This window comes from Sinocyclocheilus grahami, unplaced genomic scaffold (assembly GCF_001515645.1).
Source record: "Sinocyclocheilus grahami isolate Dianchi unplaced genomic scaffold, SAMN03320097.WGS_v1.1 scaffold998.1, whole genome shotgun sequence".
Lineage (NCBI taxonomy): Eukaryota > Metazoa > Chordata > Actinopteri > Cypriniformes > Cyprinidae > Sinocyclocheilus > Sinocyclocheilus grahami.
In genome coordinates, this window is record NW_015506177.1 from 17,076 (window position 1) to 31,701 (window position 14,626).

Genomic DNA, 14,626 nt, shown 5'->3' on the forward strand with positions numbered 1-14,626 from the left:
TAAAATATATACATATTCTTACATTTTTATTACTTATATTTATAGAGAATTATTTTATTGTAATATATTGAATATTTGATGAGTTAATATGCTGTAAATGCTTGAATTTCATGCCAGAATATCATATTAGTCTGTATCCTAATGATCAGGATATGTTTTTATCTGTTGCCAAAATATTTAAGTATCATGTAAATTTGTCAAATTTATGTATAGGCCTATATAATATAATTGATCTATTATCAGCCATTAACTTGCTAATCGTAGTTGGCATAAATTTTAGCGTTGTTGTGTCTCCTTTCTTTCTTTCTTTTAATCACACTTCTTTCTTGATTTCATTAAGTGTGAACAAAGGTTCACTAGAAGTTTCACTGTAATTTTCAGTACACATGGTCCACATAATATTTTGGCTAAACATTTATTTTGAGAGAGAAACAAAAAATTGCTGGTTTACTGCCATATTCCCATCTGATTATTCCAAATGACTAGACATGTTATTCTTATTGTTTCCAAATGAAATACTTTTTTTTTTTTTTAAAGAAATCAAAATTTAACTTGAGTTATTAATCAGTTTGTTGCAGCACCGCATTCAGTGCGCCCTTTGTGCTTTATTTCTCTGATTTCTTTTTTTCTTTCGAGTCTTTACTCTTTATCTTTCTCACTTTTTCTCTCTTCTTTTTTATTGCTGCCAAAAAGAATAATGTTTTAGTACCACAGGAAAATAGTCTTTGAGTAAACTTTTTCTCCCACCTTTCTTCACTGACACTTTGCATTACTCTTCTCAATATCTGGCTCCCCTGAAACAAAGCAAACTGATTCCACTATATTTACTCAATATTCATGAGATGATTTGATTTATTATGGGTGATTTACATTAACAGAATAATAAAACAAAATTAACTGTATACAAATTCAGTAGAATATATCCCCAGACTCAAGCTATATATAAAACCTTTAAACAACCCATAAAATACTTCATGTTACACAATGGTATATAAGCATCCTCTTGCTGTGCTGTAGTGTCTGCCTCAAGCACCAATAGCATTTGTCTGCCACCAGCTGTCACAAATCTCCAGCATCTCTTTCTCTCAGACCAGCGCTGTGACGCAAAATCAATGGAGCCTCTTGGGTCCTTCCATCACCCCAAATATCTGCAGTGAACTGCTGGTTGAAGGCATTCAATAAAAGAGTCCAGTTGCCTGGAGATGGGATTGCAGAATGGGGCGGGAGACAAATGACTCTTACTTTAAAGCATGTAAGAGCATGCAAGTAGCTAGGTCGGGCTTAGAGGTCTGATAGATGGATGAGTGATGTCTTTTTTGTCTTCTCTGTTATTTGTCAGTCATCGACAGTCGGATGCTGATGGAAGGACTGCAGAGATTCGGTGCCATCCCGACTTATCTTCCGGTCCGATACCAGGTGCTGAATGCAGAGTCTGCCTTCTTCCTAAAGGAGGCCAACCAGGACATCATGAGGAACTCCAGCCTGCAGGTTCGTACAGAACTTTTCTTCATCCAACAAGCCAGAAAGACGCCGTCGGTCAATGCCAGTTACGGACCACTGTATGTAGAACAACCTGTGCCTGCGGAGCTTCTGGGCCCGGAACTCTTCAACAACCCCCCATCCACGTCGCCATCGTCCACTTCCTCTCCTCTCTTTAGTTTTAACTGGAAAGTGCAGACTTTTATTATCAGTGAGCGAATCCATCCAAGTTGGCCGAAGGTTCAGGTTCTCTTCTACGTTGTGGGCCGGGACTGGGATGACTACAGTGCGGTGGACAAGTTGCCGTGTGTCAGGATGTTTGCCTTCCACGAAACCCAAGAGGTACGAGGCACCTGTCATCTAAAAGGGGAACTCGGACTGTGCGTGGCTGAACTGGAGCCTCTGCCTAGCTGGTTCAGTCCCCCTAGTGTCATACCAGGTCGACAGAGATCTCCCGAGCTGGTTGAAGGCACTCCTGTGGAGCTGTATTACATGCTACAATCCACCGACACTGGGGAATGCAGCTCGGAAGACTCCCGCAAGACCAATTCCATCCGCACTGGGCAGCTGGGCCCTGCCGGGTACTTCTCAGGGCCCACACCCATGCGCAGGATCGGCAGCGTACGCCTATTCCAGCCGCTCTCTGAGCTGCGTTTGGACAGTAACTTTGTGGTGATGGTTCCCTCCAGACCCATCAGGCAGAGGGAGACGGTGTCAGCCTTCCTAGCAGTCTCCACCCTTTCATCAGTAGAGATCTTCACTTTAAGGTGAGTGACCAACTCTTGTAGTACTTTTTTAGTGATACTTTATTTTATTCATTTGATGGAAAAGAGCATATCTGACATTTTGATAATTAATCAAAAGTACATTTGAAAAAAGGGTTTGTTAACCATGTTTTGTTGACATATTTGTGATGACATATTTTTTGCCCCCAACGGTTCACCCACCCCCAAAAAATATTTGCAGCACTGTTAATACTTAACCTGCAAATACCATGAAAATTAAATAATCAAGTAAAACTATTTCATTTTTTTTAGTTTTTGGAAGTTGTATTCAAAATTCACTTGGCTCAAGATCATGCCCACTCAGTTTGAGTAGGCATGCTGTTTCTAATGTAGGCTGAATAGATAAATTGACAATTTTAGTTTCTGCATGGCCCTTGAATTTGGATGATTTCATGCTCTCCAAATTCACTGTTGTCAGCGCAAACCACATTTATCAAGTGATCCCGTGTGATTCCCACAGTCCTGAGGTATCTGGTAATTTCAAAAGTGTTATATCCGGGCCTCGAAAAGTCTCACAAATTAATAGACTCTGAAAATGTCATGGAAAATTCAAGGAATTTCTTTACTACTTACATTTATTCTAGTCATTCATTTGACTACAAATTACTCTCTGTACAGTAACTGTGTTCTTTAGAAGATTTTAAAAGCATTTACCAGTAATCCTAACAAATGATTGGAAAAGTCTGGAAATTAATTTTTTTGAAAAGTATGGGACCCAAAATGTAGCCTGGATTGTGTTTCCTTGTACAGTACCTTGTGTAGCTTTGTTCATGGTTTTCAAAGATGAGGACATGTCATGCAACCTATCCATGTTGAAATCTGTCTAATTTGACTGGCTTCTACCATGTTGTTTACATCAAAATGCCATAATCACACAATCTTTGACATCATCAAAAGATGTGGGAGGTTTGTCCACAATCTTAGAGATAGTTCACCCAAAAATTTAAATTCTGTCATTAATTACTCACCCATATGTTGTTCCAAACCTGTAAAATGTTCGTTCATATTCAGAACACAAATTAAGATATTTTTGATGAAATCCGAGAGCCTTCTGACCCTCCATAGACAGCAAGGGTCCTACGGTGAAGGTACAGAAAGGTAGGGACATCTTTAAAATAATCCATGTGACATCAGTGGTTCAATCGTAATGTTATGAAGCTACTTTATTTTTATTTTCTTTGCACACAAAAAGTATTCTCGTAGCTTCAGAAAATTATGGTTGAACAAAGGTCTTACAGGTTTGGAATGACATAAGGGTAAGTCATTAATAACAGAATTTTCATTTTTGGGTGAACTATCCCTTTAACAGAACAGACCTGAATCTCACCTGTTCAAAACCACTGTACTTTAACGATAGGTGTTATAAAACGACTGCACCTTCTAGGGGAACATATTTAAAAGTTTATCTTGACATTATGTGACATCTACATAGCCCAAAGGCAATTCGTGAGATTACCCTTTCAAAACAATTACTAATTAACTCTCAATTAGTAGATTTAACTCTTAATTAGTAGAATGCAACTAAATACAAATTCATTATTAAGTAAGAGATGTGCAGACTACACAAGATGACCTGTTTGAAATTAATTTTCCTAACAACCCAGTGTGCAAAAGTGAGAAAATTCTTTGATTCATTGAGTGTTGAGCTCTAATTAGAACAAGCGGATTTGATGAAGCGACTAAAGACATTCTGTGCAAGTGAGTAAATGACCGTGAGAGAAATTAATGTTCATTCCTGTTTGTATTTTCTCATGCCTGATATCTAAATCATGTTTTCAGTTATACGCTAACTGCCTTGGCAAATTTGTCAACCTCGGTTACCGTTGAATTACAGCTCGGCCACTATCTCATGCGTGATTAACGAACTTTAAGTGTTCTGGTCTCAATACGATCCAGTTTTGCTCCTATCTAATTCGTTTGCGAATAGTGGGTGTTTACTAGAACAATGAATGAAGCTTAGCATGCAGAAATAAAAAGCTCAGAAATTAATTGCCTTTGATGTAGACAGAAATAAAGAAGCTCCTGGCAGATGCGTTGTTTTCGGAAATGTTCTCCAAGGGTGCGCTAAACAGCAGTTTCTAAAAGAGTTATCAGGCCAGTTTTAATTAATGGGGAAAGAGAAAGTTTAGTCCTCAATAGCAAGTAAATTTGTGTTGTCTTGGGTGACGTGGTGCTGTGGGAAACTGTTCAATGATGTCGATTTCTCTGTAGTTCCTCCTGTGTTCATAAAGTCTGGTGATAAGATCCTATAAAAGGGTTTTTTTCCCTTTCTTTTTGCCTTTCCTCTACTTGATGCCTAAATGTCTTTGTGATGGCTCCAAGTCCCCTCAACCCCTGGAGATAGGCACAGCTCTGTTCTCGGCTTGGGCTGCACTCCGAGTTCCAACCAAACAGTTTTTTTTAAATAGTGACCAGCTGAGCGCTGCTGATAGGGCTGTTTCTCTAGGGTCCATGGCTGTTGATGTGTTGTGTAGTTGTGTAGGTGCTTGAGGGGGAGGGGAGGAGGTTACGTTGGGCGGCGGCACATGGTTCAAACCGGTTGTGTTGCTGGTGCTCTTGGAGCCAGATCTCCTCATCTTATCATCAGCCTAGGGATAAAAATGCTCCCTGATCAGCTTTTCCCTGCCTAACACAATCAGGGTAAAACAGAATAGCTCCTGAGAATCGCATCTGACTGCCAGACTTCCTCCAGCACGATGTTCAGATGAAAACACCATACACTGTAGGACTGAGATTTAAAGTGCATCTTCATGTTTTTTTTTAGCATGAAAATCTACAAATAAATTAATAAATATGTTGAAATAGATACATTTAGATAAATATATCTTCTAAATATATCTTTATTTATAGATTAAGAAATATGTATGATAATATAATATATATATTTTTTAATATTATTATTATTACTATTATATTAATAAATCTTCCAATTTTAAAACTAATATTTAAATTATATTTATTTAAAAGTTTATCTTGACATTATGTGACATCTACATAGCCCGAAGGCAATTCGTGAGATTACCCTTTCAAAACAATTACTAATTAACTCTCAATTAGTAGATTTAACTCTTAATTAGTAGAATGCAACTAAATACAAATTCATTATTAAGTAAGAGATGTGCAGACTACACAAGATGACCTGTTTGAAATTAATTTTCCTAACAACCCAGTGTGCAAAAGTGAAAAAATTCTTTATTGATTCATTGAGTGTTGAGCTCTAATTAGAACAAGCGGATTTGATGAAGCGACTAAAGACATTCTGTGCAAGTGAGTAAATGACCGTGAGAGAAATTAATGTTCATTCCTGTTTGTATTTTCTCATGCCTGATATCTAAATCATGTTTTCAGTTATACGCTAACTGCCTTGGCAAATTTGTCAACCTCGGTTACCGTTGAATTACAGCTCGGCCACTATCTCATGCGTGATTAACGAACTTTAAGTGTTCTGGTCTCAATACGATCCAGTTTTGCTCCTATCTAATTCGTTTGCGAATAGTGGGTGTTTACTAGAACAATGAATGAAGCTTAGCATGCAGAAATAAAAAGCTCAGAAATTAATTGCCTTTGATGTAGACAGAAATAAAGAAGCTCCTGGCAGATGCGTTGTTTTCGGAAATGTTCTCCAAGGGTGCGCTAAACAGCAGTTTCTAAAAGAGTTATCAGGCCAGTTTTAATTAATGGGGAAAGAGAAAGTTTAGTCCTCAATAGCAAGTAAATTTGTGTTGTCTTGGGTGACGTGGTGCTGTGGGAAACTGTTCAATGATGTCGATTTCTCTGTAGTTCCTCCTGTGTTCATAAAGTCTGGTGATAAGATCCTATAAAAGGGTTTTTTCCCCTTTCTTTTTGCCTTTCCTCTACTTGATGCCTTAATGTCTTTGTGATGGCTCCAAGTCCCCTCAACCCCTGGAGATAGGCACAGCTCTGTTCTCGGCTTGGGCTGCACTCCGAGTTCCAACCAAACAGTTTTTTTTAAATAGTGACCAGCTGAGCGCTGCTGATAGGGCTGTTTCTCTAGGGTCCATGGCTGTTGATGTGTTGTGTAGTTGTGTAGGTGCTTGAGGGGGAGGGGAGGAGGTTACGTTGGGCGGCGGCACATGGTTCAAACCGGTTGTGTTGCTGGTGCTCTTGGAGCCAGATCTCCTCATCTTATCATCAGCCTAGGGATAAAAATGCTCCCTGATCAGCTTTTCCCTGCCTAACACAATCAGGGTAAAACAGAATAGCTCCTGAGAATCGCATCTGACTGCCAGACTTCCTCCAGCACGATGTTCAGATGAAAACACCATACACTGTAGGACTGAGATTTAAAGTGCATCTTCATGTTTTTTTTTAGCATGAAAATCTACAAATAAATTAATAAATATGTTGAAATAGATACATTTAGATAAATATATCTTCTAAATATATCTTTATTTATAGATTAAGAAATATGTATGATAATATAATATATATATTTTTTAATATTATTATTATTACTATTATATTAATAAATCTTCCAATTTTAAAACTAATATTTAAATTATATTTATTATAATAGAAATGAAATATTTTGCAGCAGCAGTTCACCCATGCATGTAAAGCTTTTCATTTGTGTTTTCCATTTTCCACTTTCTGGTCTCTTGTGAGAGAAATCCCGCAGATGCTCTGGAAAAAAATTAGCTATTTTTAAACAAGATTTTTTGATTACATTTTACAACCGTTCTTAACCAGTCCCACTGACCAATATTTGTAATCTTTCTCTGAGAATAGAACACATGACTGTAAGATTACAATGTTAATTGGTGATGAACACGCTCTTAAATTTGTTATTTTAATTCTCAGGCCAGTGTCGTGTATTTGGAGCTTGCACTTCCTTTCTTTTTGCCTCATTAGTGGTTTGGAGAGCAGTAACATGTTGAGATGGGATTTACACCTGATTCATAATGCAAATGGAAACACGCTTCTCTCACAAACAAATTAACACCCTCTCAAAAGATAAATAGCCCCTGCTGTATTGTAATTTTGGCTAAACAATCTTACACGTTTCTGCACGTCCCAGTGGAATATATGCTAAGACATGCAAATGAATAATCGTTCCTTATGGACCATTTCTTATTTTGCTATAGCAGCGATATATTTCCTCATCCAATTTTAGTCCAATTGCATATACACCATTCTGATGAGTACAAATGACCATAAGTTGATTGGCTCTGTCATTTAACTGATCCATAAACATGATTCTGCTTGTCTTGAATTTGAAGGCGTGTCAAATAAATGAATGATGGTGAATATAATTATTGCATTTCACTTTAATAGCCTTGTGGTCATATAATTTATTGACTTTCTTTTTGAAAAAGCAAAAGATTTATGTTTAAATAGCTGATTTAAAGGCCACCCATAATGCATTTTTCACACTTGTACTCAAGTACAGCAACTTTGTAGATCCATTGTCCTCTGGTTAAAAATTCAGTCACTTTAATATGGCTTACTGTGGGTGTTGAACACATTTATGCATATATTAATCATGTTCTGATATAATACATTCGTTCTTAAAGAAACAAATGTCATAATTTGTTTGTATGACTTTCTTTTTTTGTGTGGTACACCAAAGCTCTTCCATATAAATTGTCCATGCTAGGACTAGTGGTCGACCGATATTGGTTTTTTGACAGCCGATGCCGATATCTTGGAAAGCAGGGTATCAGGGTGGCCGATATAAAGCAGATATAATTTTATTTTAATTAATATTTAAGAAATTTGAAATAATTTGAAAATGGATAAAAAAATAAATGTGTAAAATAAACATACATATACTTTAGATGACAAAGTATTTTTAACAAATAAATAAATATTTAATAAAAATATAATTAAAAAGGAAGTAAACACTGTAACCAACAGGGCACTCAGTATTCTGGGAAGTTTGCGTGCTTTGGGAATAATATTTTTTTCCAAATAAAGCCAAGGTAACACTCATTTTACGTACAGCACACAGTGGAAATGACATGAATATGACAGTGGGCAAATGCATAAAGTGCAGCATAATTTAAAATCACGAGTTTAAAGTTTGTTGATCGTGCATCTCCAGTGAAGCTGAACTCTCCTCCTATCAGCATTCAATTCGCACGGACCGACCGTCACGCAGAGAACACGCGATCATGCAGGATACATATGCACACTTAACAAGATCTCACAACTGGATCCGACCAAGTTTGCAAGGTTTGTGAAATTAAATGTTCATTAGTCATTCAAAGATTTGTTTAAAGGATATAAATGCGTATTTGCTGAATGCTGATGGCAAACAAGAACGTATTATAATGTTTGCCTTTCTATTACTAATAATATAAAAGCAATCGTTATAATACTTTTTGTATACATTTTAATTCCTTTGTTTAATCGTTCTATCTGATTATTAGACAGACTTCTATCCGTATTAGACAGAAGTCCCCCGTAGTGAAAATCAAGTTTTTTATGTTGTTTATTTGTCTATGTGGTGTTTTTAATTTGCTTTTAGACAAACCATGCGCCAATCCATTAATCAGCACCATTGCTGAGTATTTTCTCCTTAAAACTGTAGTTTCCCAATGGCAGTCCCAGAAACGCGGTTTGAAACAGCCCTCGGTTTGCTATGTCACAAAATTCAATAACCAATCACGTCAAGGGATAGATTCCTGTCGTTAGCATATCCCTCTCTCCATTTATACAAACGCGGCGCACATAGAGATCATAACATAGAGATAGCATACAAAATATACCAATTACCAGCACAAAACCAAAAATAAAATAAAGCAAAAAACCCATGAAGCTGTGGTTTAATGTGAATTTAGAACTGCTAACTTAAATAATAGCCCGTGGCAACAGTGTAAAAGTAGCCTGGAGTCAGACCCACCTCTCCTGCATTGGTGTCCGCACTTCACACACATTGCTTGCGGGTGCGAATTAAGAATCACAAACTTGGCTGCATTCGAGTCTTCAAGGCATTTTGAGGACACAACATCAAGTAAGTAACTTTAACGACTGTTACAGTATCCAGTGTAGTTGTCCGCTAGTAAAAACATAGTTTTATCAGTCATTATCCGTGGATCAGGAGGCCCTGGTTGGTGTGACCGGAGGCGGAGCTAATTTGCATATTCATAGATCCACATATAGTAAATGAGGCAAGGGTGTAGAGTTAAATTCAAACTATTTTATGGCCTGAGAAAATTATTTTCACTAGAAAAAACATTTAAATATGTAATTTTTATGATCAAAGATGAGTTTTAAGGGATACAATTTTTGACTACGGGGGACTTTAACGACAACAGCGAGCAAAAGGGAGAATGTGAGCACACTGTTCAAAATAAAAGAACGCATCGGCCAAACAGGAAAACTTATCGGCTGATGCCGATATTTGAAAAATGCCAAATATCGGCCGATATATCTGCCTTGGCGATATATCGGTCGACTACTAGCTAGGACTGCATCAATACTAATATTCTGGCTGATACAGATAATTATTTTTGTTATGGCTGATATTAAAATTATGCGCTATTTTGTCTGTAAAGTAAAAATGAGATGCTAAAAACTAAAATATTCTGTGAGTAATGTGCAGTGCAGTGAAAAATTTATTTTTATTTTGAGAAATCCTTCTCAGATTACATTTAACATTGTTTTTTAAGGCATTTATCTCTAAAGGTGTTAGATATTTAACTGTAAAAAAGTCTAATATTGAACAATACATTAACTGATATGGTCTCGATCTATTGTGCATCCCTATTACAAGCTGCTCTTTTCTGTACAATATATGTCAGTTGTGGCCACGGCTCTCCTAGGTCCCCATTCGCCTTCACTGTACAGATGAAATACATGTTTCTTCCTGATGTTCCTGAAATGGTGTTTCTCTCATCCACTGTTTGCCTCTCTTTCTCTCTCTCTCTCTCTCTCTCTCTCTCTCATATGGTTCTGTGCATTTATTTTCAGTGTCCCCTTAGAGCAAGGGCTATGAATTGGCCTTTTCACCGATGTATTGGAGGCTGCAAGAGCCACTGAACTTGATTAGTTGCCATCACAGTTTACAGAGCGATTCCTCCCAATTTCCTTCTGCCCCTCCAGGGTCGCTGGCACGTGTTTACTTTGAAGGCACAGACTCTCTTCATCTGGCCATTAATAAGTAATTAGTGATTTGTGCACAGGGGAAACTTATTCGCTCTCAAGCTCCAGTTTGATTTGCTTGCCGCACAGACTCCCTCCACAAAGCAATCAGCGGCTGCCCGCAGCGAATAATCTTAGTGTGCACATTTTTTGGTAATGATTTTTAATGCATCCCCACCCATGAATTTCTCAACCTTTCAGCACGGTGGCTGTCATTATTTGACTGAAGGCACTGGATGATTCTTTTTCCTTAATTATTATTCACTTTGCCTGTTTTGCACAGACCCGGGGGGTCCTGGGAGGAACGGGTACTTTCGCCTCTCTCTGAAGTGTGGAAGTTTGTTAGGCTAAACCATGATCAGAATGAGTAACATTGAGTGTTGTGGATGGTCAGTGCTGCGCTCAGACATTTCTCATTTTCCTCCTCGCAGTTCACAGCAGGCCACCACTGCTAAGTAAAGCCGATTGTTTTTTGACTTTAAGAACCAGACTTATTCCCAGAGAAAAACTGTTGTCCATGATAGTGGTATATGAAGATTGCTAGCTTAAACTTGAACTTTGTTGTAAAATAATGCATGTTTTGAATGCATTTTAACACCACTGTTTTAAAGTTTGGGGTTGGTAAGATTTTTTAATGTATTTGAAAAAAGTTTCTTATGCTCATCAAGACTGCAGTGATTTGATAAAATCACAATGAAAGCAGTAATATTGTGAAATGTTCTTAGAATTTCTGACTTTTCTGTTTTAAATATATTTTATTTTTTAATTGAAAGTGTCTTTGCTGAATAAAAGTAGTGTGTGTGTGTGTGTGTGTGTGCACGTGCGAGTGTGTGTGTGTATATATGTAGTTTTTATATATATAAAATTGATTGACCCTAAACTTAAATGGTATATTTGTAATATTGGCCATTTATTAGTTAGAATGGTTTGATATTGAATATTTATTGACTGATATTGGATGTTAAGTTTCAGCCAGTTCCATTAATTACTTTTGCAGGTTTCAAATTTCTACTAGACTAAAAATAATTTGATAAAGCAATTTTCACTCAGAAATTGCTTGTAAATTTCACATAATAATTATGTAGAAATGAATTATAATTATGAAGTAACACATTGAATTAAATGGGAAATTTTGAAGTAGAAAGCCTGAAGTAGTATTTTCTTGTAAAACACTCCAATAATCTTTGTTGTATTTACAGAATTGAAAAAAAGCATAGCATAGATGTTAGTTTGCTTCAACCATTTCTTTGTATTCTGACACTCTTCGTATTCTCATTTCTCATTGATTTACAGTTGGGTTTTTTTGTGTGTAGTTATAGATTTCTAAACTACTTTAATTTGTAGCAGATAAATCTGGGAATATTATGTCAAAGTTTCAGATGTGTGTGCAAAGTGAAAAAGCAACCACTCAGTTACAGACATTGAAACAAAGTGAGTTACAACACCTGTTCTGCCTCCTGTACTTATCTTTTTGATCACTGCTGGATGGGGAGAACAATTGGAAGTCTTTAATAGTGAAAGATGTTTCCCTAAATGGGGATTGGTGAAGTATGCTTCAAGGCTTCGGAATGACCTGATTCTGGCCATCAGCACCACTGAGACTGGTTGGGAGGTTTGGCCTTTATCTTTCCCTTTAAGCATGTGATTTGGAGCAAAGCCCTCAGAAGCTTCTGGAAGAGTGTGTGGGTGGCTAAGCCTTGATCAGCTTGTGGGGGGGATCTCTTGTCAGGTCCAGTAATCTCAGAATCATCAGATAACAGGACATGCATTGATGATCGTATGATGGTGTAATCTCTGTGGTTGCAAAAGTGTTGAAAAGGGCTATTAATAAGGTCTAGATACACAGCCAGAACAGCATACAGTGAGCCCTACTCACTTGAAAAAAAAATATCTGTAGACTTTTGTAAAAGAATAAGAAACCCGACATTGTCTGTGACCGCTGATCTCTGCAACCTCCACCAGAACTAAAATTCTCTGTGAAGAACAGCCAAGAACAAAACAAGCTGGTGTTTCATGCACAAAAACATATATTTTTGCTTCTCAATGTGTCCGTTTTTTCCCTACTGAATGTCTCCTGGGATTCTTGCCCTGTCAGCTCTATCTACTAACAGGAACCTGTCAGGATTTTATGGTTTTCAGATTAAGAATGAAAAATTATCATTGATAAACCTGGGACAGACTCTCTTAAGGGAATTCACTGATAGCATTGTTTATTTGCACATGTTGTTTGGATTGTTTTAGCACCCAGTTTGCAAGGAATCATGCAAATCAGATAGCGGCACAAACATGGCCAGAAACTTAGTGTCAAATGTGATTTGCATGACACAGTTCCAAAGTTTTACTGAGACTATACAGCATCGCTCTACCAGTGCAATCCAGACATCTAATCTAAATTAACTCTTTAAAATGCATGAATAAAAAAATGAAGATAAAATGTTTTCAGTTTTTTGATAGAGGTCTCTTATTCTAACCAAGGCTGCATTTATTTGATCAAAAATTATGTTATTATTATTTATACAACAGTTATTTCTGGTCCTCGAATTTGATTGGCTGAGAGCCTTTTGAGGCATGCGATATTCCAGTGTTAACAGAACTCCAACTGTTTCACCGTTTGTATCACTTCGCTTGCGGTATTTCTCACAGCGAGTGTCATGGTGGACACCCAAATCCACTATAATTTTAAGAATAATACTGTTTTTGTGTCATGGAATGTAGTTTTTTTTAGGTGAGAATGTAGTTGTTTTGACTTCAAATATGTGATTTGTTTATAAAGATTATGTCTATTTGAAAATTGCTTCAATGTTTTCGAAGATGTGGAAAGTAAGGATCACTTTCCTCAGCGAATATTCAAACTAATGTTTTGTTGTCAATATGAGATTGAGCTGAAGAATGAATGCTGTATCAAATGCGGGTAATCACACTCGCTCAGTCCATCTCTCTCTCATAATACTTGACTACATAATACAGTGAGCATTTTTAATACAGTAATACAGTAAGCTTTTAATAAAGCAACTAAATGTTCCTTCGTTACTAGTTCTAAAGTGACGTTATCGAATTAGTAACGGATGTTTGGGCTCAGCTGTTAAACTGTCAACTTAACATTTAAATCCGTGGCGGAAGTAATTAGTTCCGCACAAAAGAGGGTTTTTAAAGACACTCCATTGTTGTTTCTTAAGTATTTCCACTTGTGCCGTCGAAATGTCGTATAAACAGAATATCACACCCGTAGCCATGTGATATGGCTGTACATCAGCATGGCTGTGATTACTTGTGTGATATTGCTAATTTAAATAACAGTTTTCTGTTTTGTTATTTACCTCTCACATGATCCTTCAGAAATCATTGTAATATGCAGATTTATTTATATGCCGATTTGTTGCACAAGCAACATTTATTATTATTATCAATGTTGAAAACAGTTGGGGTGCATAGTATTTTTGTGAAAACCATGTTGATTTTTTTCAGGATTCTTGGATGATAGAAAGTACAAAAGAACAGCGTTTATTTGAAATTGAATTTTTTGTAACAATGTTAAAATCTATCACTTTTGATAAACAAATAAAATAAAATATAATATGGTAACACTTTAGTATAGGGACCAATTCTCACTATTGTAACGGAAGAGGTCTGACGCAACAGGTTAGTATAAATCAAATAGGTTTATTGGGTCACAGTGAGTACTGGGGTAGGGTTCAGAGGAGGTGATGGCGAGGGAATAGTTCGAAGGATATGATGAGCGGGGTAATCCAGGTCTTTGGCTGTACAGGAGCTGGAATGCAGGCAGGAGGAGCACACACCTCAGCAATCCGGGAACTAGGAGGAACAGGAGACACTTGGAGATGAGGAGACACTAGGAGGTAAGTAATGCAGGAAGTATTCAAATGGAAGTAGTAGCAAAGTCATTGAGTCCTCTACGTGTATACGAGACCGGACAGTGAGGGTGTCTGAGGTGTGTGCTTTTATGCAGGCTGGTAGTGAAGTGCTTGATTGGTGAGAGGTGCAGGTGCTCAGAACTCAGGTGAGAGGGATCGTTGTGATTGGGTAGTGGTGGAGCCTGGCCGATCTGTTAAAGTACCCCCCCCCCCTCCACGGTCCGCACCTGAGGGCCGAAAACCCTGACGCCACGGTGGTCTACCTCTGCCCCGAGGTGCCGGCTGATCAGGATGGGCAGCATGGAACTCAGACATTAAGGCGGGGTCCAGTATATCGGTCCTAGGTACCCATGAGCGTTCCTCGGGTCCATATCCTTCCCAGTC

The 14,626-nt window shown here is 37.5% G+C and overlaps 1 protein-coding gene across 1 annotated transcript in view; it reads left to right on the plus strand.

The window, feature by feature from the left end:
• Positions 1-14,626, plus strand: part of LOC107565378 (transmembrane protein 132C-like) — a 178,856-nt gene that overhangs the window by 15,618 nt on the left and 148,612 nt on the right. The window contains exon 2 of the mRNA XM_016250593.1: positions 1,340-2,246. Coding sequence (XP_016106079.1) covers positions 1,354-2,246 — 893 coding nt within the window. The 5' untranslated portion in view covers positions 1,340-1,353. The remainder of the gene's footprint in view (positions 1-1,339; positions 2,247-14,626) is intronic.